This window comes from Lissotriton vulgaris, chromosome 4_1 (assembly GCF_964263255.1).
Source record: "Lissotriton vulgaris chromosome 4_1, aLisVul1.2, whole genome shotgun sequence".
Taxonomy (NCBI): domain Eukaryota; kingdom Metazoa; phylum Chordata; class Amphibia; order Caudata; family Salamandridae; genus Lissotriton; species Lissotriton vulgaris.
In genome coordinates this window covers 35,967,001-35,994,694 of record NC_141691.1, presented here as the reverse complement: position 1 = coordinate 35,994,694, position 27,694 = coordinate 35,967,001, and the positions used below count along the sequence as shown (strand labels likewise).

At 43.1% G+C, this 27,694-nt stretch overlaps 1 protein-coding gene across 1 annotated transcript in view; it reads left to right on the top strand.

Moving 5' to 3' along the window:
- The window catches only part of LOC147718292 (nicotinamide N-methyltransferase-like), a 43,416-nt gene extending 21,371 nt beyond the window's left edge, over nt 1–22,045 (top strand). The window contains exon 3 of the mRNA XM_086967183.1: nt 21,616–22,045. Within this exon, the coding sequence (XP_086823309.1) occupies nt 21,616–22,045 (430 nt within the window). The remainder of the gene's footprint in view (nt 1–21,615) is intronic.
- The last annotated feature ends 5,649 nt before the right edge of the window (nt 22,046–27,694 follow it).

The window sequence follows — 27,694 nt, the reverse complement described above, 5'->3', positions numbered from 1 at the left end:
TAGCACTTAATACCCACTGTACCTCCCCATTGTGCTATTTTAGCTGGTGTAAAGTATAAATGATATATCGTTTTATAATGTTGCGCCTGCAATGGTGCTGAGGATAACAAAGAGTAACCCTTTTCTAGGGAGATACCAAAACTTTCGGAACTAATATTAAGATTATCCTTCCATTTTTCGCTCCATTTTTGGTAGTCATCCCGTTTTGATTTTATCAGTTCAGCATATAGCCTTTTAATTGTGCAATCTTGCCCACCTTGGATTATCTCCATAATTGAATTACGCCTTAATCCCAATTCGCCTCCTTTTTTGTTCAGAAGAAAACTCCTGACTTGTAAGTATTTAAAGAATTGCCTGGTTTCTAGGCTAAATCTAGCTTGTAAATCTGAGAATTGAAGAATCCCCTGGTCCCCCTTTACATCCCCTATAGTTCTAATTCCCCTGATTTCCCACTCTGCAAATATAGGTCCCAAGAAGATATCTTGTGGGAGATTTAGATTATGTGAGAGTCTAGTGTATGAATTATATTTCCCCAAACCTATTTTTTTAGCGAAGCTTTTCCAGATTTCATATGCTGCTATGAGCGTCTCTTATAATAGCTGGCCTCTGTAAATTTCAACAAAACATCCTTCACTTCCATTCCCAAGGTTAATCCATAGATTGCTAGTGATCCAAATTTGCTCCATTCTTCTGATTCTTCCCCCCCCAGCATACCAATCATATTTTGTAAAGCCGCCGCCCAGTAATAAGATTTTAAGTCTGGAACTACCCAGCCTCCCCTTTCTCTCGGCAGTATCATGAATCTAAGGGCTCTTCTCATTTTCCCCTTTGCCCAGATGAATCTATTTATTAATATTTTAACATCAAATAATAAAGGTATTGCTCTAAATAAATATAAACATTTTGGGAGTATCAACATTTTTACTATATTCGTCCGCCCCACTATTGACATATGCAACTTGTCCCACCTATCCAAGTCTTTCTCTACTTTCTTAATCAAAGGATTGATATTCTTTTCTACTAGGATATCCAGGTCTGGCATTATGATAACCCCTAAGTACGTGCCTTCCTGCACCACTCAATTGTCTATACACGGGGTAAATGAATTTTTTATTATCTGCGTTTTAGATGTATTTAATTTATACCCCGATATCTTTCCAAATTTTATCGCCTCAAGTTCAAGGTGTTTTATGGATTCAGAGGGATTTGGGGAGATTACAGCAATGTCATCTGCGTAAGCTAAGATTTTACACTGCCCGATGAGTGTTGTTAAAGGTGCTATCATCTCAGATGTCTCTATTCTGCGTATTAATGGGTCCATATATATGGCAAACAATAAGGGTGAGCAAGGGCACCCTTGTCTAGTCCCTCTTTTTATTTGGAATTGGCCCGTATTTCCACCATTCACTCGTAAAGTTGCTAGCGGTTTTAGATAAAGAGTTTGTAGGGCTTTAATAAAACCTTGTTTAATACCTGTTCTTGCTAAAGCATACCAAAGGTAGCCCCAGGAGACCCGATCAAATGCTTTTTCTGCATCAAGTAACATCACTGCAATCGGGTCTCCTGTGACTGACGTTACAACGAATAACGTTATTACCTTTCGTATATGATGGGTAGTTCCTCTCCCTGGTATAAAACCGTGTTGGCAGCTACTGACTATTTTATCAATGACTCTTGCAAGCCTTGAAGCCAATGCATTAAGTAAAGTTATAGGCCTGTACGATCCTGGATCTTCCAGGTTTTTCCCTTTCTTTAATATTACTACCACCTCAGCGCTCCACCATGACTTAGGTGCTGATTTGCACAACTGTGCCATTTGCATAACCTTCATTATTTCTTCTATCAAAAAGTCCCAAAAAACTCTATAGGAATTTGATCAGGACCTGCTGCTTTGCCAGAGGGCAGATTCCATATTGCCTCCTTGATTTCTTCTGTCTGAAAAACTCCCTCTAATCCATCTGCTTCCTCTTCCTCAATTATGTCTATAGGGATCTCTTGGAGATACTCCTTCATTTCCTCATTATCTGTTTGAGAATCACGACTCTCTAGCTCATCGTCGTACAACTTCTCATAAAATGTCCTAAAAACGTCCCTTATTTCGTTCGACTCTGAATGAACCGTGCCCGATGTATCCCTAATTTCTCTAACTATACCCACAGCTTCTTGTTGCCTTGTCCGAGTAGCCAATATTCTGCCTACTGACTCACTTAACTCATAGCACTTCTCTCTTTTAGTATTATAAATTTTTGCTGCTTTGCTAGCAATTTCGCCCTCTGCCTCACCTTTTACTTTCACTAGTTCTATCCAAGCCTTTTCCAAATCCCTCCCCGAAAAAACACTATTTTCTAAGTTCTCCTCTGCCTTAAGAACCTTCTGAGCTAGTTCTGAATTCCTCAGCTGAATTTGTTTCCTTTTATAAGAATTGTAGCTCTTTGTTTCCCCTCGTACTCCAGCATTAAAGGTGTCCCAGACCACTCCCATTTCTGCTGTGTCCCTATTGAAAGTAAAAAAATCAATAATCCATTTATTCATATGTTCTATATATTGTTCGTCTTTCAATAGCTCTCTTTCGAAGGTCCAATTTGTGTATTGTCTAGTATTTGTTTTTGTTGCCATAGTGAGAACTAAAGGGTTGTGATCACTAAGGATCCGTGGCAGCCTTTCAATCTTTGAATTTGAAATAGTGGTACTTGAAATGAAGAAATAATCTAATCTTGCACATGTTCGATGCGGAGCAGAGTAATATGTGAAGCCTTTATTATCCATTCTCTTTTTCCCCCACACATCTGAGAGAGTATTGTTTAAAACCAGACTATGTAGTGCCTGGTTTACTTTCTTTTTCCTGCCTTTATATTTTCCAAAGGACCCCAGACCTAATCCATCTGCTCCATTAATATTAAAATCACCTCCCAATATAATTTTTGGTGCCCATGTTGCTAGCTCAACATCTAAAAATTGAAAGATATCAGGGTCATACTCTGTTGAGCCATAAACAGTTGCAAACGTTATCCACTCTCCATCAATAAAGCACTCAACCATGGCCCATCTTCCCCATTTGTCCTGTGCTTTCTTCCTGGTTAAGATATTATTATTCCTAGCTAAAATAGCTACCCCTCTTTTTTTAACCCCTTGGCTTGAGTGCACTAGAAGATGAAATCCTAGCTGAGTCAGGAAGTGTGCTTGTGTTATCATAATATGAGTTTCCTGTATAAATACAAAATCCAGATTCATTTGTTTCAAGGCTAGCGCTATTTTTGCTCTTTTTTGGGGATTGTTTAGCCCACATACATTCCATGTAACAACCCTAACGCCCATCGTGCACATTGTCAGATATCTTTTCCCTCCTACACTCTCTTCTGTATACTATCCATTTTGTTATCCAGCATATTATCAATACTCCATTAACGTTTTTTCTTATATTGCCTCCTTTAAATATTCGCCACCCCACCTGTTCCCCCTGACTTGAAAATGCCCTTTTTGAGCTCCATCTCTCTATTGTGTGTCCTGCCGTGCCCTGTTCCCCCCTGAGTCCCACCCCGCTCCCCCTTCTCTCTCCCCTCCCTCCCCCCCTTTCCCTTACTGGCAAATAGGTCAATCCTGACCTATGTGTGACAGCCGCACCCCCCAGGGGAGTTTCCCCCAGCCACTCCCCCTTAGTACGTCATTTTGAAAAATTAAATCATGTTATTCGAAGGAAATAAGGCTCAGTTATTTCTTTGTGATAGAAGCTACTTGTTTTAAGCTCTCTATACGATAAGATTGTATATTTCGATCCCTATGTGTTCTCTCTTCTCGAAGAAAAGTCAAATACTCTTGCGCAACGATTTCAGAAAAGAATATTCTGAACTGGCCATTAAAGCCTACTTTGAGGCGGGAAGGGAACAGCAAGTAAGCTTCACAGCCTATATTCTGAAATGGTACTATGAGTTGCCGCATACGCCATCTTCTTTCCACTGTTGTGTGGCAAAAGTCTGGGCGGGCAAAAAAGGTTATGTCTTTATAAGTTCGTTTCTTCGTGGGTTTAGCCTTCATTATCACTTCCTCTCTTAATAGATAGTTTCCCACATAGACAAGAATTGCCCTTGCTCTTACACCCGCACTACCCTTTTTCTGTACAAGGGGAAAGCGGTGCGCACGTTGCACCTCTTTGTCCCAGTCCCAAGCGTCCATCTCTGGAAACGCGCCTTTCAGCAAATCTACGACAAAGGCTCTTATATCTCCTCCTTCCTTGCCTTCCTCCACTCCAAGCAATCTTATATTGTTTCTCCTCTGTCGATTTTCGAAGTCTTCCAACTTCCAAAGTATGTCAGACTCTGTTTTCTCCTGCATCTGCCTGAATTCTTGCATCTTTACCATCTCATCCTCCATTTTGCCAGTCCTCTTCTACCTCCGTCAATCTACCTGTAGCTTCAGCACACATTTCTTGTACTTTGTGGAGAGATCTCTGGATTTTCTTATTGGCCCGCTTGGCTCTTTGGCTTTCCAGCCGGGCTTCCCCTTGTATCTGTTGCATTGTGGAGAGTAAAAGATCAAATCTATCCTTGTGCGGGTCTGTATCTGACTTATCCCAATCCGGCATTTTAGATATGCCCTTTTGTGACAGAGTTCCTATCTTGCTGTTTCTTACACGGGATCTTCCCCTAATCTTATGAGTTTTGCTTTTAATTTTGGGTTTCAGATTACTTTCTTTCACCGCTCTCCTCTGCGCCTTCTCTAAACGTAGGGAACAAGTCTCAGACTCTTGGGATTCACTCAATGAAAAGTTCTCTGACTCTACAGAAGAAGTGATCGATGATTCCGTCTCCTCTTCCTCCTCTTCCTCCTCTTCCTCCTCCTCCTCCTCCACCAATTCATTGTAGTCACTGTCATCGCTATATAGTAACCTTTTAGTAGAAGATTTTTTGAAAGGTTTAGTTTCCCCCTTACCCTTGCCCTTACCCTTATCTTTAGGGATTGCTCCTTGGTTTGATACTGGTACTTTTTTAACTCCAGTTGCTGCAGCAGTTGGTATTGTAGTTTGTGGTTTAACTATGTTGCCTATATTCAGCCCTTCTTCTATGCTGATGACAGTCTCAACAGATGCACGTTCATCACCACATTTCGCAGCTTCAGGCTCATTTACAGGCTCCTTTGCACTTTTACATGAGCCATCCGCCAATACTACTGTTCGAACATATATTTCCCCCTCCTCTGTGGGATCTTGTTGCATGCTCCGGCGTTCGGCATGCCCTGTATTTAAAGTTTGCATTTCCCCCTGTGGATCACTCTGCTTCGTTCCCAGACCCACATTCGTATACACATCCATCACTTGGGGCAGTACAACTATCTCATGCCTGCTTTTGGTCGTACCTATTGCTTCTTGTGAGTCTGTGTTTTCCGCATTATCTCCGCTGCCTCTATTTTCCAGTGCGCTGGCATCCACGTTACACATTTCTGGCACCAGCCCGGTACAGGCGCTATGTTCCACCTTTTCCCCAGAATCTCTCAATAGGCCAGCTTCTCCAGCTCCTCCTCCTTCTCTTTGACACTTCTCCTCCACCTCCATGCCTTTGGCTCTGCCTCCATTGGACACCCCGCCTACTAAAGAATCATGAGGCATACATTCTGTAACCTCCGATAGAAGTGAAGGTGAATGCTCAGCCGGCGTCGCTCCCGCCTCTGCACCCGCCGCTCCAGTCATATCACATGGCTCGTTATCTCTGACTCTTGCGGCTTCCACCACCGCTACCGCCGAGCGCCCTGCAGGCTCCGTTGCCAACTCTGCCTTTTCGGTTTTCGCCAGCAACTCCGTCTGCGAGCCTGACTCAGCGCAATCCGCTACAGCGGGTACACCCCCGCGACCCTCTGCGGCAAGCCTGTTTCGGATCCCGGCTCAGCGCACACCGTTGCAATAGACTCCGGAGCTGGCTCCATTTCAGCTCTCAGCGAACCTCTCACCGCCGATGAAGAAGAAGGTGATAGTCCACGCGCCTGAAATGATTAAAAAATCAGGGGCTGACGCAAGATCGCCTCCCTCAGAGACTCTGTAGCCAGGTCCAGTACAGGTAATTCCTTACGTCGCTCTTCTCTCCTCTTCTGGCTTGCCAGCAATCGCTCCTCTTCACGCTTTTTTGCCGCTCCTCTGCGAGTCTGTGCCCTTTGTTGTGCCTTAGTTCTCAGATTTGCTGCAGGAGTATCGGGCTCACTAGATGTCTCCACTTCTTCTTGCCTCTGGGTGCTCTTAATAATCCTCAGTACTTTAGGGGCCATGACACGCTTGAAAGCCTCCCAGGTCTCCTGGCACGAAGTAATCCTCTTCTTGACTTTAGACAGTGCCGTCTGCCAGGCGCTGCTTGGCACTCTCAAGTCTAGCTTCCTGCTATGCAATGCCAATACCTCTACCTCCACTGCCACAGTTGACCAAGCAAATGTAAACTCCAGATTATGGAGGCCCTCCAGCATCTCATCGTCCAATGTAGCAGAAAGAATACAACTGTAAATCAGCTCTGAGCCATACCAGCATGCATTAGACGCTAGACAAGCAGTGAGTGCAGGAGAGTGGCTTGGGTGCTGCTACCCCCTACGGACTGTCGGCAGCCATCTTGCCTCCCCCGCCTAAAAATATTGAAAAATTTAATCTAATTGTTAATTAAATAATATTTGGTAAATAATTAAAATATAATAGTTAATTAATTAAAGATGATTATTTGATAAATAATTAATTTTTAGTGATTTACTTTCTGTAGCGGGTTGTGTGTTTATAGGGGAATAGGGTGGGAAGTAATTTAATTATAATTAATTAATTATGTAAATTTAATCTAATTGTTAATTAAATAATAATTGGTAAATAATTAAAATATAATGGGTAATTAATTTAAAATAAATAATTGATAAATAATTAATTTTTTAAAATGTATTTTCTGTAGCGGGTTGTGTGTTTATAGGGTTCAGGGTCAGTTTTCAGTTTTTGGGTAAAGGGGTATTTTTAGGGTTCAGGGTCAGTTTTCAGTTCTTGGGTAAAGGGGTATTTTTAGGGTTCAGGGTCAGTTTTCAGTTTTTGGGTAAAGGGGTATTTTTAGGGTTCAGGGTCAGTTTTCAGTTTTTAGGTAAAGGGGTATTTTTAGGGTTCAGGGTCAGTTTTCAGTTTTTGGGTAAAGGGGTATTTTTAGGGTTCAGGGTCAGTTTTCAGTTCTTGGGTAAAGGGGTATTTTTAGGGTTCAGGGTCAGTTTTCAGTTTTTGGGTAAAGGGGTATTTTTAGGGTTCAGGGTCAGTTTTCAGTTCTTGGGTAAAGGGGTATTTTTAGGGTTCAGGGTCAGTTTTCAGTTTTTGGGTAAAGGGGTATTTTTAGGGTTCAGGGTCAGTTTTCAGTTTTTGGGTAAAGGGGTATTTTTAGGGTTCAGGGTCAGTTTTGGGTTTTTTGGTAAAGGGGTATTTTTAGGGTTCAGGGTCAGTTTTGGGTTTTTGGGTTACAGGGATATTTTTAGGGTTCAGGGTCAGTTTTGAGTTTTTGGGGTACAGGCGTACGCTTTCTCTACTGTAGCACCCACTGGAGTGGGAATAGTAATTTTTACCCCTACACTATCTAACGATCTCTGTAATGTAGCACCCACTGGAGTGGTTACATTAAATTTAAACCTTTTGCTATGCCACGGTAAATATATTCTATATGTTTTATTAATAACATGTATTAATATATATATATGTATTATTATTATTAATTTTTAAATTTACATTAATTATGTAATAATGTTACATGTATTTAATAATTTTAACAATGTTTATATTAAATATATGTAATAGTATAATAGTTTTAACTTATTTTAAAGGCATAAAAAAATCGATATTTTGACAGTCTATATTTTTAACACTCGATATTTTAAAGTCGATATTTTTGTACTTACCTTAGTGAAGATAGAAAGTCGATATTATGTCCCTTGATATTTTGTCATCGATATTTTGGGAACTCGATATTTTGGTAGTAGATATTATTTCAGTGATCCACTGTGCCCATCAGGGTGTGGCTCTCTCTGCTGCTCGAGGTGCCGGCCGCCTGTGTCCCAGCAAACAGTTAACAGCAGTGCGCAGCTCTCTGAGAGCCGGCGCTACAATGTATCGGAGTAGCACTTCTGTGCCGGTGCGGGCTGCCTGCCCTAGTCCCGATACGTGCAGCCAATCATGATCACCGGTGTCACCAGGGGGCCGGGATTAATAAAATCCGGATGTGCGGTACTCCTGCATCACGTCTGCCGCCAGGAACTGACAGAAAGTTAGTCGGCGGGGGAATCTGAGTGAGCGTGCAGGCTGCCTCGGCCGTGTGGCTCAGCTGCCTCAGTCGGTGCAGTTGCAGTAAATTTACCCGGGCCCTGGCGATTTCAATTGCCGTCGCCGAGAGGGACACTTGACTGACGGACGGTCACTGGATTGCACACGACAGGCTTTGCTGACTCGAGGACTCACTGACTGTGACCAGGTGAGGCTCAAACAGTAATTGCGGTGGTGGCTTGCGGCCTGATCTGCAACAAGTGATGTGAAGTAAGACTGGAGTGGTGCAGTGCTGCAGCTACCCGAGTGTGTGTGTGACTGTGCTCTAAATGTGAACACAGTCCCGCCCATGTTTGCTGACATCTGTTTTCAGTCAAGCCATCAGTGTTTCTGAACACTGTAGCATTTTACATACTTTGTAAATATTTAAACTCACCGTGATTATAAAATCTTACATTCTGTGCAACACGAACTCCAGAAACAGGAAAAGCTTTCAATCCACATCGCTTAGGCCAATGCATATTTGACCATGGTGCCGTAAATTCAAATTGCAGAGGCCTCTGCACACCACCCAAAACGTTATGCAGCACGGACACTCCCATGGTGCAGGCCTACAGCATCTGCACCAGACACGACTCCAGCTTGGTATCGACCACGCAGAGATGATCGGTGAGCAATGCTTTGTGAGTGGCCCTTCACACGTCATCCTCGCAAGGCTGCTCCAGCAGCGAGAAAGCCCAGGCCTGGCCCCCGAAACATCAGAAACAAGAAGTAGGCGACCAGCATCAAGCAATAGAGCAGGCAAGGGTTGGGCCATAGCACTGTTGGTAGCGTACTCCTCTGCACCCTGGGCTTGTACTCGCCGACGGTGCCAACGTTTCACAGCTGAGTAACAGGTATGAGTCTAGTATTGCAGCAAACATAGAGGGGTTCGGGTATTCTACATATTAGTCAGAGCTTGACTATTTGAGAGGCGTGTTTGTACAGCAGCTACACGAGTTACGTTTTGCTTGTAAACACTGGAGTAATTTAAACACCACTACCTGCAATCCGAAAGAGGCAAATGAAAGTGTCCTTCTTCAAGAGGCCTGTATAGTGAGCGTTGTTAAGTTGTTACACCAAAATCCATTCTTTATAGAAATGCTGAAGGAAGTGTGTTAAAACGAAGTAATAGCGCAGACATCTCTTGTAGAAGGTATAAGTAGATTTATTCACGTAGTAATCAGCAGGTATACAGTTACAAGAAGATCCTTAGTAAATCAGGTAGTCTCTGGTAAAGCCCCACCAGGAGCAAGGTCCACTCTGCTCAGCCCATCACACCAACTGAATTTCCCCACATACAAAGCAACGCCAACATTCCACGTGACATCATCGGTGGCAGAGCAGGCAGAGAGAGAACCAGAAAGGAGAGACTGAAATGGCAATAAGCACATTACAACACATCCCCCTTCTTAATAATTAAACAAACAAAGGAATGGAAGACAAAGAGAATGTATAATATATAAAACAAAAAACATCCCCTAAACATTCAAAATAAAAGGAGAAGATGAGAAAGTATTAATAAATTCAACCAACTCAACCCTCCCCTTAGATAATGATCAAAAGCACAAAAAATAAATGCATAGATGGAAAACGCACTTCCGACAGAAAGAAGAAGACACAGTATCAACACAATATAATACCTCCTTCTCCCTGAAAATGATCATAAATAAAAGAAATACAAAACAAGACAAAACATCCTAAAAACCAATAAATCCAAAACCGCACACAATACCTAATGTGCCATACACAAAAACTGCAGTAAAACAAATCAAGCACAATACAAAACTAGCATAAACTGGGGCAAGACAGGGATCAACAACCCTAACTGCACAAATCCCAAAACAAAGGGTAACAAGTGTGATGAGGGGAGTTAAACTACACTTAAGGTAACTCTCCACGAGTGTACCCGTAACACACAGACTGAGTAGCATATAAACATAACACCAGACAACCAAAAACCGAGGGTATCCCTTAACCCCATGTGTGTGTAGCCATCACACACAGCATGCGCACACAAATCAAAACCTAGGGTATCCCTTAACCCCACATGTGTAGCCATCACACCTAGGGTATCCCTTAACCCCATGTGTGTAGCCATCACACACAACATGCACACACAAATCAAAACCTAGGGTATCCTTTAACCCCACGTGTGTAGCATGGACACCTATAATAAAGCAAGTCAAAAAAACCAAAAACTCAGGGTATCCTTTAACCCCACATAACTTAGGGTATCCTTAACCCCACAAGTGCAATACTCACATCACACACAGTCTATAAAGCATGTGTACATAACACCAAGGAAATCAAAAACTTAGAATAACATTAGACCCAAAATAACAGCAGGGTGTTCTTCAATCCATGACACACCAAAGACAGACTGCTCTGGCATCCCAAACAGATGACAAAGAAACATCCATGCAAAACAACAATCACCCAAAAGCAAAAATAACATTACAAAGACCAGCATAAATAAAGTGATTAACAGTCTCGAGGTCCGATGAGCGATCCCTCATCCGAAGTCTTCAATCTGCGTTCGTAGTCTGCTGATAAAAATGTAAATCAACAAAAGTCTAAACAATCTAGTGACATGTTTGCTGGTAAATGCCCCCTCCATTGGTATATTGTTCTTCTGTATCTTTTCTTGTAGTGTAACACGAAGCATTATACACTTGAAAATCCTCACCCCACCTCTGCACAGCTCCGTGTTACATGCTCGAAAATAAATAACAGGGAGTGAGCTGCCCGAGCTGTGCCAGTGTCTGGGGTCATAGATAGTAACGACATTGTCATTACGTGCAGGCAAACTTCAAAAGCACCAACACGCAGCATTGCAACTGATGACGTTATGACGCTGACTAATCACCGAATCCCTCTGTAGGATTCCAGTGCGTCATCAGTCAGAACAGGAATCACAGTGCGAGTACAGCACTAGTGCAGCTGCTAAGGTAATTTCAAAAGTCAAAACAGTTATACATTTCTCACACAGTCGAGATTGCGTAGTTGCAAACAATTAGTTTACAATAATGACGATGTAAGATCCAGCACGTTGTCTGTGATTTTAAAAATGGTCAAAGACAGTTAATGTATCTGAGGTGCTGACACTTATTTTATTATCAGTTTTAAAACAGATGCGCTGGGTGTCGTTCATTATACTTCTTAGGCTCACGATCTGACAACTCAAACTGATTCATTACTTCCCTCCTTCCGTTACGGTGCTAATGTTGTTAAAATCTTGACTCAACTGCTCGAATGCAGTCAGTTTCTCCCAAAATTAAAGTAGACATGACATCAGCACCACCCAGTGGCTGGAAACAAGTACTACTATCTCCGAGGCTCGATTTTTTTTTAGCAGATTCACACACTGCCAGTTCACTGAACATCCAGGTTATAGATAGACTTTAAAATCCAAGTTGAACAAAAATATACTTTCATCCAGCTGCTGACACACTAAAACTGTTGGTTTACTTCATGAGATAAACAGACTGACACAACTATAACGTGCCTCCAATTCAACAGTTGATCAGTTTTTTTAAATTTAAGGTTAAACTCGATGCAGACAAAAACAGAAAACAGCTGGGCTTCCTTCAGGGTTTGATGAAAGTAAAATCCAGACCAGCAGCCAAAACATTAAAACAAGAGGCTACTCTTAAACTTCCATTAAGCTAAAACAGCTATATGCTGAAACCTTCTTCTGAGGCTGTAGGCAGGCTAATAGAATCTGACGCAATCTAATCCAAAGGGCGACCGTTGGTAGGGTCACTGGTGGGGCCTATTGGGTGCCTAGTTTCCTCCATTCAGCTTATTTGAAGTCATTAAATTCCAAAACTTTAAATCCTTTTTGTAAAAACGCTTCTTCATCTACTTAAACAGCTTCACTTACTTCAGTTTTAAAAGTCCAGTCCCATCAAGGTAGCTAAAGTAGGTTCTTTTTCAAACGTCCCCAGTGTTAAAACGAAGTAATAGTGCAGACATCTCTTGTAGAAGGTATAAGTAGATTTATTCACGTAGTAATCAGCAGGTATACAGTTACAAGAAGATCCTTAGTAAATCAGGTAGTCTCTGGTAAAGCCCCACCAGGAGCAAGGTTCACTCTGCTCAGCCCATCACACCAACTGAATTTCCCCACATACAAAGCAACCCCAACATTCCACGTGACATCATCGCAGGCAGAGCAGGCAGAGAGAGAACCAGAAAGGAGAGACTGAAATGGCAATAAGCACATTACAACAAAGTGCTATTTAAAAAGTACGTTTTTATGATTATATGACTGGATACACCTAGGCCTTGCATTCTTTTTCGAAACCCCAGTGACTGAAATGACCTCAGTTCCCTTTCAATTTACTCTTCTTAATGCAGCTGCTATGTGAGTGCATGTGGATCCATTGTTCCTGTGTCTTCATTGCTTGATTTTGCTCGAAAGAAAGTGTCACTCATAGTCGTCTAATGTCACTCATATTTACACTGAAATTATGAAAATGTCACACAAAAGCAATCTGAAACCTTGGCAGCTATGAGAATGCTTTATAAATGCTGCACAGTCAGTCCTTGCGAAATCGCTTGTATGTTTCCCTCTTGCTATCTGCCCATGTCTGTCTCCTGATCTCATCCTCAACCCTCCCCACTCGCATCACAAACCATGTGGCCCTTTGTGAAAACATTTGTTAATTGCAGCCCCGTCAAGCGCTGCAATTAACAAACATTTTCACAATGGTTCACAATCAGCCCCCAACCGTGCTCCCTTAAGAGAAGACATTTAGCAAGTCTGTGCTTTTGGACTTGCAAAATGTCTTCTCTTAAGGGAGCGCGGTTGGGGGCTGATTGTGAGCCATTGTGAAAATGTTTGTTAATTGCAGCGCATGACGGGGCTGCAATTAACAAATGTTTTCGCAAAGGGCCACAAACAGCTCGCAGCCACAGCGGGAATTACCGTTTTCGCGCCGCTCGCGTTTTAAAAGCGGCGGCGCGAAAGCACTCACAGGGTGTGTGCGCGCTTCCCTCGGGACTCTGCGCGCTCGGGGGTAAGCAAGGTGCGCGCGCGCGGGCCCGCGCACGTTACAGGGAACACTGGTGTAGATTACAAAATAGTTGCCACAATCTCTGCGAGAATGCTGGATGGTGTCCAAACAAGCATGGATAGAGCTCACTTTGTACCCCATGCCTTGGCCACTGATCCCTCAGTTTTAGCAACATGTTCTGCAGTTATTAGGGTCTCACTTCACATATGTACCTATCGCATAAGTTTAGATGTTCCTAGTTCAATCCAGTGCTTCTAATTACATCAGTGGTTCTTTCCCTGGTGCTTGCTTTGCTTTCCATGGTGCCCGCTGCCAGCCTTGCTGATCGCTTCGCTATCCCGCCGCTGCTCCCTGCGGCCCCACCCCCGGAAACCCCGGCATCCCTGTGGTTCCCCAACGAACTCAAAAACTCCAAGAAAACCTGCCGCACCCTCGAGAGAGCTTGGCACCATGATCAGACAGCAGAACACATGACCGCCCTCAAGAACGCCACCCGCAATCACCACCAGCTGATCCGCACAACATTCAAATTGGCAATTCGCACAAATACGTGCAATGCGCCATTAACTGATCACTTTAGAGAATTGAACCACTCTTGTGAAGATTTGAGATGGTTCATTTTGGAAAAAATTTGAACAACTAGGCGGGGAGGAGATATTGATAAAATGAGGAAAACCCGAGAGCAATGGTATTTTTGCCATCTTAATACCATACTTAAAGGTTCGAATACCAGAGAAGATTGGGCCAAGTGTGTTTAGTGTATGCTGTACTTAGGGTAGTCACCTATAACAAACCAACTTACAGCAGCATCTTTCTCTAAGTATAACCGGGTACCTCTATATAGAACAATCTCTCCCCCCAGTTGTGACTACCTATTGTGTATCCATTTAGTTGGGTTCTGGTTACCCCAGTATCATCCTTTTCCCTTTAGACACTGGGCCCATTCTTTACAATCCTAGAGATAAGAGACCTTTCTCTTTTATATTTTATAGAAAGGTTTAAAAACCAATCAAGAGATTTTGTATTGTAGGCCGTGTGAAAATCGTACGGGGAAACTGCAGTTTCTCCTAATATATCATACAGTGTGTGTCTTTCAATCTATAACGATTATCGAATCTTGATTTATTTTTTCATAGAATTAATCTTACTCTGTTTGGTTGACAGATTGACTAGTTAGTCAAATGTTGTACCCTTCCATATACTACCACCATTGCCCTTTAAAAAGGGTTTATGGTGTGGTGTGTTGCGCTGCATCGCCACGTTTTACTCCGTTCCGACGTGGCTGGAGAGGAGCGCAGCATTGCAGACGAGATAGGGAACACTGTTAAGAAAGCAAGTGAAATTTTACCCTCGCTAGTCGGCAGACCAATTAGAGGAGAGACAGACGAGTCCCTGTATGCTAATAATCAGCTTTGGTAAAACCAACTCCGATAGGTTCTTTTCTGGACCAATCCGAATCTTAGACACGGATATTTAAACCATGCGTCTTAGACTCATCATCGGTACACGCCACAGCAACTTATTTATTTATTTATTTATTTATTTGCTTGTAAAGCGCCTGAGTCAATTCCCGAAGGGATATCTCTGCGCTGTTGCCAGCAGTTTTAGGGCAGCTTACTCTGAGGGTGAAGGCTGAGGGGGGGGATATTATGGCCTGGTGAAAAGGTAAGTTTTCAGTTTTTTTCTGAACAACACTAAATTGCTAATTTGTTTCAGTTCGATGGGCAGGGAGTTCCAAAGTATGGGTCCTTTGTAAGACAGGGCTCGGCCTCCCTGTCTAGCTTTTCTTATTTTTGGAACTTGTAACAGCAGATGGTTGCTAGAGCGGAGTGCTCGTCCTGGGCAGTATGGTATAAATTTCTCTCGTAAGTATCTGGGGCTGGTACCATACAGGCATCTGTGTATGATGTTACAGATTTTAAAATTGATGCGTTGCTTCACAGGAAGCCAGTGGAGTTGGTGCAGTAGGGGGCGGGAGGGCGTTCTGGGGGGGGGGCGTTGAGGGCTAATCTTGCTGCCGTGTTTTGGACAACCTGAAGTTTGTCTATTTGTTCTTCATTCGCTGATAGATAGAGCCCATTGCAGTAATCCATTCTGCCTATGATTAAAGTTTGGATGAGGGTCTTTCTATGGTTGTCTGGCAGAAAAGGAAAGACACGTCTAAGGAGCCCCACCACGTGAATGCAGGCACCTGCAACCTGAGTGGTGTGTTCCTTGAGCAGGAGTGCTTGGTCCAGCTTAACACCAAGGTTTTTTGCTAAGGGCTTGGGGTTGGGGACAGGGCCTAATTCCAAAGGCCACCAGTCTGGTGACCAGAGGAGAGTCGCTCCTCCAAACAGCATGACCTCTGTTTTGGTCACGTTGCACTGGAGAAAGTTTTTGCCATCCAGTGTGCTATCATTCTCATCCCACTGGCAAATGAGGAAAGAATTGCCGGTGTGAGAGTTGTGAAGGGAAACAGAAGTTGGGTGTCATCAGCGTATGACACCGGAGTGAATCCAAAGGATCTTGTCATGTTTGCTAAGGGGGCCACATAAATGTTGAAGAGCGTGGGGCTAAGGCATGAGCCCTGTGGCACACCCTTAGTAAGCACTCTAGATGGAGAGGAGTGAGATCCAAGTCTGACTCCTTGGGTGCGATCGGATAAAAAACTTGTTAGCCATGCAAGAGCCATGCCTCCTATCCCCACATCACTCAGTCTTTCTAGGAGGAGTTCATGTGATACCGTGTCGAAAGCAGCGGATAAATCTAACAGCACTAGAATCACGGATTCCCCCCTGTCCAGTGACATCCTGATGTTGTCGGTCACGGAGAGGAGGGCTGATTCAGTGCTGTGATTAGGCCTGAAACCAGATTGGGATGGGTCCAAGGCTTCCGCTGCTTCGATATATTTTGACAGGTGTGTATTGACATGCTTTTCTGTAAGTTTGCTGAGGTAGGGTAGGAGGGAGATGGGTCTGAGGTTTGAGAGGTCCGACCAGGGTATTGTGGCGTTTTTCCGAATTGGATTGACTACAGCTTGTTTCCATTCTGTAGGTACCTGTCCTTTGCTCAGGGATTGATTTATGATGGCTAGTGTGGGTGGACCTAGGATTGAGTTTAGAGGGGCCATCATTTTTGCTGGTAAGAGATCATTAGGCGAACCAGATTTTATGTGGTTAATTAGGGGAGAGAGATCTGCATTGGACACTGGGGGAAAGGAAAGTAGAGATGGTGATTTTTTTGGTTGCGGGGTTGTGGGGTCATAGTTTCCACAGTTGGTGCTGGTTGTTTTCAAGATTTTGTCGTAAATCGTGTTGATTTTGCTCTCGAAGAACAGGGAGATCTCGTTACACAGTGGTAGTGAGAAATCATCTGCGCTAATACAAGCTGTGGGTTTCACGAAGGATTCCAGTATTTTATACAGTTCCTTCGAGGAATTTCCTGCCTCTGACAGTTGCTGTGCCAGTCAATTTTTTCGAGCTTTCCTAATGTTTTTGTAGTATTTCGATTGGGCTTCTGAATAGGCTTTTTTATCCTCTACTAGGTGAGATTTTCTCCATTTCTTTTCCAGTCTTCTGCACCCTTGCTTTTCAGCTCTGAGTACCTCTGTGTACCATTTCTCCTTTTTATGGGTGGGGTATTGTTTATGGAGTTTTAGTGGTGCTAATTTATCTATTGCTTCCAGTAGAGAGGCATTAAATTTAGTAAGCATGTCATCTACATTATCTGTGTCAAGGATTGGAGGTATTTTCCAGGTGTCCTGTAGTCCTTCTATGGTTATTTTATGCCATTGGCGTCGCAAAATTGGAGGAGAATTTTTGTTTGTTGTCTTTTTAAAAGAAATGGGGAGATTAAATTCTAGCAAATAATGGTCAGTCCAGTTCAGGTGAGAAGTTGTTTTGCAAGGCAAAGTGGGACTGTTTGAAAAAAGTAGATCTAGAAGGTGTCCTCCTTCATGGGTGGGGTCGGAGTTGTGAAGTTGGAGCCCTATTGTGGTCATGTCTGCAAGCAGAGCTTTGGTTTCTGTAAGTTCCAGATTGTCTGCATGGATATTAAAATCACCTAGAAGAACAAAATTTTCTTTTGCTCTGAGGTATGGGACTATTAATTCCATGAGAGAAAGGGAGAATCCGGTACATGATCCAGGTGGACGGTATATTAGTGCACCTTTCATGGCTATTGTGGTAGATAGATTTATTCGAAAGGTAACGATTTCCAGGGTAGAGCTACATTTTTCCTCAAGAATGGTTATTTTCAGATGTTCTTTATAGATAATAGCTAGTCCGCCACCTATTTTAATAGGTCTATCCATGTGAAAAAACTTATAACCTGGGGGTATTGCTATTGCAATTGCAGGTGTGGTATGAGGCTTCAACCAGGTTTCTGTGAGAAAACACAGATCTGGTTGATTGGTATGTAGTAGGTCCCAAATCTGAAGCTGGTGTTTGGGCATTGAGCGTACGTTTAGCAGAGTGCATTGTAGACTGCTAGCATGTTTCCTTGCCTCAGATGTCTTGGGGTCTTGGCGGGGGAGGGTAGTGGCTTGAAAGCGACATTTCCTGCAGGAGAATGGGCCTTCAGGGGGGGGCCAGTTCGCGGTTATACAAGCTGGGGGGTGAGCAGGTTGCAAAGCGAGCAGATCTTGGGCAGAGTACCTGATAGTTTGAATGCGGTTATTTTTATCGGGCATAGCTTCTGGCACCTGGCACCGTTCTGGCGCGGACGGGCGCAGACGGGCAGGTCTTTGGCTTGTCTTCGGCGCCGTCATTGGCGCCCCGCTGCGCGCAGTCGCTGCGCGCCAGTTCCGACGAGGGGCTAAATAGCCCTCAGAAGTGAGCAGCTAGAACGCTGACTGCTCGACTTCCTGTGTGTGTCTGGCTCTTGCCTGCCCCGCCCTCCGCACTACGGTATTGGCTACCGAGTCGGACCGGGGCGGGCAGGCTTGAGTATCGAGCACAGACTACTGCTTAATGCGCTGTAACCTTTAACAAAGTGCAGTTGACAATACAGATGAAATGCTGCAGGGAATAGTAATCAATCCCTACTGCTATCCGCTGCAGGAGCAAAGTGCAAAGTGCTGAGGTTTTAAAAGAGGTTTCTAAAATTATTGTTCAATTTAAAAACATGTGTCTTTTAAAAACGGGGAATTCTGATCGTCATATATTTTAGCTTTCAAATCAGCAGAGCATCCGCTCTAAAACGCTAGCAGGCGCCAAGCGGGGTCAGGAGATGCTGCCACCGTCGTCCCTTACCGCAATGGTTGATGCCTCCTCGCCGCCTAAATAGCCCTCAGAAGTGAGCAGCTAGAACGCTGACTGCTCGACTTCCTGTGTGTGTCTGGCTCTTGCCTGCCCCGCCCTCCGCACTACGGTATTGGCTACCGAGTCGGACCGGGGCGGGCAGGCTTGAGTATCGAGCACAGACTACTGCTTAATGCGCTGTAACCTTTAACAAAGTGCAGTTGACAATACAGATGAAATGCTGCAGGGAATAGTAATCAATCCCTACTGCTATCCGCTGCAGGAGCAAAGTGCAAAGTGCTGAGGTTTTAAAAGAGGTTTCTAAAATTATTGTTCAATTTAAAAACATGTGTCTTTTAAAAACGGGGAATTCTGATCGTCATATATTTTAGCTTTCAAATCAGCAGAGCATCCGCTCTAAAACGCTAGCAGGCGCCAAGCGGGGTCAGGAGATGCTGCCACCGTCGTCCCTTACCGTAATGGTTGATGCCTCCTCGCCGCCTAAATAGCCCTCAGAAGTGAGCAGCTAGAACGCTGACTGCTCGACTTCCTGTGTGTGTCTGGCTCTTGCCTGCCCCGCCCTCCGCACTACGGTATTGGCTACCGAGTCGGACCGGGGCGGGCAGGCTTGAGTATCGAGCACAGACTACTGCTTAATGCGCTGTAACCTTTAACAAAGTGCAGTTGACAATACAGATGAAATGCTGCAGGGAATAGTAATCAATCCCTACTGCTATCCGCTGCAGGAGCAAAGTGCAAAGTGCTGAGGTTTTAAAAGAGGTTTCTAAAATTATTGTTCAATTTAAAAACATGTGTCTTTTAAAAACGGGGAATTCTGATCGTCATATATTTTAGCTTTCAAATCAGCAGAGCATCCGCTCTAAAACGCTAGCAGGCGCCAAGACTTAGAAGCCGGGCCCTAATATCTATGAAAAAGGTAAACCGAATTAGGAGAGCGTAAACTATTTTAACATTAGATTCGAGCTAGCTTGCATGGACTTTGTAAATATGTTGTTTTTTCAAGACATATCGCTTTTATTTTTATAGCCGTTGATCTTTGCAACGAGTGACAGGGAAGCAATAGGGCTGGGCCCTGAACTGTCAAAATAGGAGCTTAACTTACGGCTCGACTTGTCAGCAAAATCACCTCCGAACAGCTGTCGATACAGGTATGCCTGTCTACTTTTTGAATAGTGTCAGAAAAGATACACGGTGCATTTGCACGGCCACAGAAATAGTTTTAGACTGACTTCCCTCATCCTATATTTATCTACAGGTCATTCCCTGGCTTATGGTAAATAACACGAGACGCTTTAAATCGGTCTGTGTATGGCGATGTTATTTTAAATCAACTATCTATACGCAACATCCTCGACCACATCAAGTTATTCATTCATGATTTTGCATAACAACAGATATAGTTGGATAGCGATATAGGTTGTATATCATGTTCTGTTATTCCCTTATGTCCTCCATCTTAGGTCAGATACTCTGATTTCGGAAATTTCGAGGTATTCCCACAGATAGAGGGACGTATTTGGGTGCTTTTTCAAACCCCATAACTGTTTTCACAAAGGTAAGATATTTTTCCTCAGCATTAGACGAATGAACTAAAACAATACGTCTATGAACATTTTTTCCTTATCAACAGAGGTTTGATTCTAATACTTTAGCATGTATTCCTGAAACTAGTGTTAGCCTGATTGGTCTTAGACAGATTTGTATAACCTAGTAGACCTTATTTTAATGCTGTTCCAAGCTAGTGTAGACACTATGTATATAGGCTAATTAAGTCCCTATTGGGTTCCTCCCTGAATCATAATTATTAAGAATTGTTTTTATTTAAATACACCTGAGGAATGTGTCACTTTTGTGTTATTTTATCTTTATGTAAGAAAGGTCACATATAGAATGTTTTAATTAAATGCAAATGGTTGTTAACAAATGTGGTATGTGTAAGAGATTTAGAGACTCTTTCTATTCTATTGTAGATCTATTCTAGGGTAATTTTAACAACCCCGCTGGTCACGACAGACATTGTGCAAAGTCTTGATAAAGGTGGTCATTATCTTGGAAATCCACCGAAACCCGTCAACGCTTTCTTTTCCTGTATAAATCAAGACTCTGTCATTGTTGTTGACACATTGATTTTTAGAGTACATAACATCGATGTTAGAAATCAGGAGTCTGAATATACGATCAGTATAGTACAATGTTTATGTTCTACTGTTTCTGTCTTTGTGTACCAATTATGCGGGTCATATTGAATCTTATGATTTGTTATGAAATGTTTTTATTTAGGTCCTAGTATAGTTTTGTTTAGTACCCACTGTATTTTATTTTATGTATACATAATAAACTGTGATCCTTTTTTCTTATTAGTTTTTGAGTTTATATTATTTTTTTCAATTCAGGAATGGATTGTTCAGGTCATTCTATTTAAAGTTCTGCTCAAGGGAAGGTCACTTTCTATGAACATTCAAAGAACGACTGGAACAACACCCACAACAGCAAGGAACTCTTCAGCATTGTTGAAGAGCTCTCCAACCCCAGCGCCTGCAACAATGACATCACACCCTCGCAAGACCTCTGCGACTCACTCGCCTTGTTCTGAAATGAATGAATGAAATATAATTTACTGGTAGAATAACCAGGTTTTAATACTCACCCTAAGGTCCAACATGTTTGATTTTTTCTTAAGTGCTGATGGTAATGTGTTCCACAGTTTTGCCGTCCTTGTGATAAAGCTCTAACCACCCCGTCTAACTATTTTAAATCTATAGAAACATCCCTGTAAGCTTTATTGTGAATTCTACATTAAACTCAAGCGAGAATGAAAGAACAGGATGTCCTTCTCTTATTCATCCCAGGTGGAAAAGATTCAGAATAACAAACCTGAAATCAGTGTGTTGGATTAGGAGCTACTGACCATTATTGTCCTGTAGTTTGTAGACCACAGATTGTTCCACAGATGTATGGGATGTAAAGTAGGTGTCAGCAGTCATTGTTACTTGTAAAGAATAGCAACAAGCTGTTCTATTAACTCTCACACCTAAACATGCTGTTCTTTACATATGTTTTAATTTTTTAGTGATGAGAAGCTAAACATGGTCTGCAGAAAAGCCAAGCAAGTTCTCAAGTGTGACGTCATGTGCAGTACCCCATTATCACCCATGACCCTGCTCCAGGCTGACTGTCTACTCCTCATGCACTGCTTAGAACTCTTACTGATAGACAAGAAGACCTTCTGTGAAGCCCTGAAGAATGTTTCCACACTTTTGAAACCTGGAGGGCATATGATAATGAGTGTCGCTTTCGGATGCACATACTTCATGGCTGGGACTGTCAAATGTCCCCATTTGTCCCTCGATGAGGAGTTTGTGAGGTGCGCTGTCATCGAGGCCGGTTACGACATTGTGGAGCTTCACGTTTGTCCTCAGCTACTCAATAAGTCATATGAAGTATCAGATTTTACTTCTGTTTGCAATTTAAAAGCATGCAAAGTGTCTCCTAATGCATAAATGCAGTAAGATGGAAAATGAGAGGGACAAGGCAGCTTCAGAGCCATTGAACTTCTGGTATTTTTCAAGATCTATGATTACTGCCTGAAAACTGCAAGTGTTCCACTAAAGAGAACAGCAATATTGAGAAACAATAAGGAATAAGCATACTAGTTAGTAGTTGATGAATAATATGTCTCATAATTAACTTTTGCTTCACTCACTCAACCTTCTTTGTTGCACTTGAAGGATAGTCTTTATTTTAGAGACTGAGATAGAAGTAAAGTTCTGTATTCCACGTTAGGTTCTTAGGTTCCAGCCTCAGCCTGATAGGTCATTTTAGGCCTCCATTCCTGTTACATCTGCAATCAATCTGCAAGCGTTATACTATATGCAGACACCAACAGTCCATGTGTCATCACCTTCTCACACCATCCTGGCGCAACAATCAATTCATCATCACATTTGCACAGCATCCTGGTTCAATAGCCGACTGCATGTCCGCTCAGCCGATGCATACACAGACACATAACATAAATGCATCATCACATTCTCACAGCATCCTGGCTCAACTTTTTATGCACATCACAATCTCACACCATCCTCAGTCAACATTCCATGCACATCACCTTTTCACACATTCTGGCTCTACATTCTAGTGCATGCCTGCTTACCCCATGCATACACAGACATCACATGACTGTATCATCACATTCATACAAGATCCTGGATTAACATTAAATACATCATGACTTTCTCAAGATTTCATGCACATCACATACTCACAGCATCCTATCTCAACATTCCATGCAAAATCACATTCTACAGCACCCTGGCTCAACATTTCAAACATATCACATTCTCATAGAATCCTGGCTCAACCTTCTACTGCATCCCTGCTCAGCCCATGCATATCTAGACATCACATACATCACTGCATTGCACCCCCTTCCTTGAAAGAAGAGAAACAGACCTGCTATGTATATTCAAGCCTCTATGACGTGAATTGCCTCTTTCTTTGGCCTAATTGAACAAACAACATATATATAAATCTGTCATATTGAGACTCAGTAATCACGAAACAGGTGAGTATATAGGAGAGAAAAGATCATCAAGTAAGAAGCCTTGTTTCAGTGGCTTGGTCCAGTTCTTTCTGGATACAAATATGCAGTGTCCCTTGATGGTTAATACATCAACCAGGGTATGATTACAGAAGGGCCCCTCTATCCAAGGGGACAGGGCTCCGTATCAAATTATGAAGTAACAAGGATTTAAAAATCACCTCAAGGCCTCATTCAATATCATTCCATCATACATGAATCTTCACAGTTATCCACAACTCATGTACATGATATCCAGCAGCACTAACTTGCCATAATGTTTACTGATTCGATCAGAAGTTTAATATGACAAGTATGAACATTATTTCATATGACACTGTACAATAAATATAATATGATTTTCCCAGATAGCTCAAGGGCCAGGTCAGAGAGAAAAAGAGACCAGATATAAAAGAGAACATCTTGTTTGATCTTGAAGTTGACAAATTGTTTGCCAGAGCGTTGCAGATGTAAGCTTATTTCACAACCAATGTTCATGTGCATGGTGTTTAAATTGATTATCAGCATTGTAACCAGGCCAAGAACTGACAAAACTTGCTAGCATAAACATTCACAAATCTTGTCCCTTCTGATTACTAGTTCATGCTTTTGGACCTCCAGGGGGTTAATATCACACCCTGGCCAGATCATGGGCACAGACAAAATGTGCTAAAGGTCCCTTCCATACACGCTCAAACGTTACCTCATGACGGAGAACTGCAAACCCCTTAGGAAGCCTTGTTGCTTCCAAGCAGATATCAAGGCCAACACTAGTGTGGCAGTGAATGAAAAACACATCAAGTGTTCATCATCCCATCATGCATCACTGTGAAATTCCCCTGTGATGGGCCAGTTACCATCTGTCCTCATACTTCATCCACACTCAACTCTCTAATTTGACATTAACATAGATCTGTTACCTCATTCCACAGCTTCTGATGCCACAGTACCTGTGTCAGTGATCTCTTGCACATGACTTCACTCTCACAATTTGTAACAGCCTCTGGTACAGTTGTAGATATCCCTGTACAGTAATGAGCCAGAGGCCATTCTCATGTGTCCCTATTGAGCCAACAGCCTCATGCTGACTCCTAAGGACTTCTAGTACTGACCTGTGGTACTGCAACTCATAGCAGCTTGTGGTAAAGGAACACAACAAAAGGATGTTAATTTGTGTCCCTGTAGAGCCAGCAGGATGGTGCTACTTCAAAGGAGCACCTAGTGTTCACCTCTGGTCTGCCATAAAGACCTGTAAGAGAGCATCGACAATGTTCAAACTAATTGTCCATGCTAGAGATAGTTCCTTGTGGGTCATGAGCATGGGTTGTTGAGGGAAGTAAGAGAGACCGGGGCAATAATGTTGCTGGATTCAGGGGTGATGATCATAATGGTTGTGTCTGCTGAGGCTGTTATCTGTGCGGTGTGGCAGTACTTGGTGGCAGCGTAGGTATGAGTTTAGGCCGGGGAAGAGGTGGCAGCAAATCTTGGCGTGCTTTGGCTGAGGTGCTGGGCTTTGTGCGGTGCTACCACCACAACTCTCCCTTGACTATTGCCTGGGCTTTGTTTTGGGGGCCTATTGTCAGCTTGGGTCCCCAAGCAGCAAATGAGAGCTGAGCAGGGCCCTAATGAGAGGCTGCTGTGTGTGGTGACAGTCCCAACCACCAATTGGAGCAGATTTTGTAGGGGAATGGGGCGAACTGGCTGAAGGGGTGTGCCAGTGGGAACAGCAGCTGTTATACCTGGGCCTGATAACTTTCAATGCGGTCTCCAAGTGGACCTGGTATATACCTTGGACCCAATTAGGCGGCAGTCTGCTGCAGGTGCTGCCCCTTGGAGATTTATCAATGAGACAAAAGGACAGGACCTCCCTGCATCGCTGTGGAAGACAGGACCCACACATTTATGATCTCCCTATTTATGGGGTCATATATGAACTCTGGTGAAATTGTTGAAGCCCCCCAGTTCTAAGAATTAACATGAAGGGGGAGACTCTGGAGGTAGGAGCTTGAGCTAGCTGGGCCATTCTAGTTCACCTGACCCCTGCAATCTCAGATCCCTTTTTTCCAGGGGAACATATTGGGACTGATATGGGAGGGGCCTGAGGAATTGTATGGTATTAATGAAAGAAGAAACAACTTTTGGTTGACATACTTGTGGCTTAGTGAAGGCCTCTTTTCTCCCTTACCCCCAAAAAGGAACAGACCCCTTATATGCTCTTTGTGGACAACAGAGGAACAGAGATATAATAGACATGTTGCCTGGTAAGACCTATTCTGCTGGTGACACTTTGGCTTAATGGCTAAAGACAATCCTGGGATCCGAATGCAAGTTTGACAAATGTATTAAGGTGATGCCACTGTCAAAGAGCATGGCTGAGGTGGCAGTGGGAGTAGCCTAGGAGAAAACAGATCACACTTGGCCCATTGCTTCAACAGTTTGATTCTACAGATGGCCTTGACTTCTAGGTCAGGACAAGAGACAAAGATTGCGGACATTGGCATAGATGTGACCCTGATGTGATAGGATCCTAGAAGTACGGAAACACGCTCCTAGAGGTAGAAGGCAACATTTAGATGCCTTAGGGCTGCTGTCACAAGATTGTCCACTTCTTCTGGAGAACTACAGTGGTGGTCAGAAGGCCATTCATGTAGAAGCAACCTGCTTTCCTTGCGCGTCCCTGAAGTAGTGAGGGAAGGGAACCTAAAGGTTTCCTGGAACAGAGGCTGACACGCATCTTCACAGCAAAAGCGTGCTCTACCTGCTTTGTTATTGAGAGGGCACACCGTGTTCTGATGGCAACAGCTCTGGCCTGACCACATGATGCAGGATTCAGGAAGAAGTGCAGCTTGAATCTCAAAATATCCTTTTGTTGTAGTACCACACAAGGGCAGTCCAGAACACTGCAAATGTTTAATCAAGTCAGACAAAAGCTGTGTGCTATGAATGTACATGATCCTGTTTTCCACCACATTCAAATTTCTCCCTCAGGAAGTTGTGACCGACAATGGTCCGCAATTTGTGAGCAAGGAAATGGAAGATTTTCTTGTAAAATGTAGTATCATCCATAGGAAGATTGCTGTTTTCCATCCTGAAGCAAATGGCCAGGTTGAGCGTTTCAACCGTGTTGTTAAGGAAGCCATACAACTCTCTATCAAAGGAAATTTAAATTGGAGAAATGCTTTGCAATCTATGTTGTTAGCTTACAGGACTTCCCCAAACTCAGTGACTTTGGTATCTCCTTTCGAACTTTTACGTGGAAGGAAGCCCAGCACGAAGTTAGTCCCTTGGTGGCTTAAAAAAGAATTTAGTTGGGTCTGAAAATTGTTTAAAGGTAGATTTTGAAGCTGTTCAACACAGGGTCCAGTTGTACAAGGACAAGATGAAACATGATTTAGCCAAAAGAATTGGTTCCACCTCCTCTTGTTCTATTAAGGTGGGAGATTCTGTCCGCATTAAAAAGAAAGAGGGTGTTAGTAAGGGTTTACCTGTTTGGTCTAGTCCAAAAAAGGTTATAGAAGTATTTAGAAATGCTGTCAGGGTTGATGGAGGTTCTGTCTGGAATTTGAGCAGAATTTCTTTGTTTAATGGACCTAATCAATCAGCGGATGATTTGGACAGCAATGTTTTTTTGGATTTGGAGGGACAGGGAGACCATGGGAAATCTCTTCATGCAGAATGTGATCCTAACAATATTAGGGCCACTTGTTCTTATCGTTTACCAGAATGTAATCCTGACAATGCTATAGACATTAGAGCTACTCGCTCTCATCGTTTACCTGTTCGGTTTGATGATTTTGTAACGACTTTCCTACACTGGCGACCCTCGTCGCCAGTGTAGGAAAGTCGGAAACCACACGAAAAGAAGTTAAAGGTAGACCAAGTTTATTGTGGTCATTCAGTAACGGAGTTCCAGTCAGTAATGCCAGATAACGAGACACTCTCCTAACTGTAAACATTCTGCATGTTTGAAACATTACAATATCCCCACAGGCACGACCTTGTCACGAGCCTCCAGACACAGCTGAATGCTCGTGACATGGCTCGTGAAAACATATGTACAATCCCAACACACCTCAAGGACAAAAGCTGTTGTTTTCAAACCCCAGACAAAGCTTGGGGCTGTGTGTAGAAGTGGAGAATAGGTTTAGGATTTGCAAGAGACTAACAACTGAAGAAACAGGCCCCACAGCAAAAGCGGTTAGACTATGGGGACAGAGATGCAGATCTAGATGGAGAACATACTCAATATGAAGAGCTACAGTACAGCCGGGGGGGGTACAGCGGAAGGGTCTTTAGCAGGCAGAAGAGAAGAGAGTTGAGGAAGCTACAAAAGCAAACTGTCCTCTAAACCCACTGTGATTAAATACGCATGGGTATGTACAATGTGGAGTCTTTCCTAATACTGGCAGAAGAATGGGTTGGGCCAGTTGGTTGTATCTAGTGCACATGAGGGGGTGCTAGGTAATGAAAGTTTTTTAGCCAAGGTATGGTTTTAAAAGACGTATTTGTCTTGGTTGCAGAAAAGTACATCCATAGCAAGGTCCAGAATAGCCATGAGGATAGCCCGTCA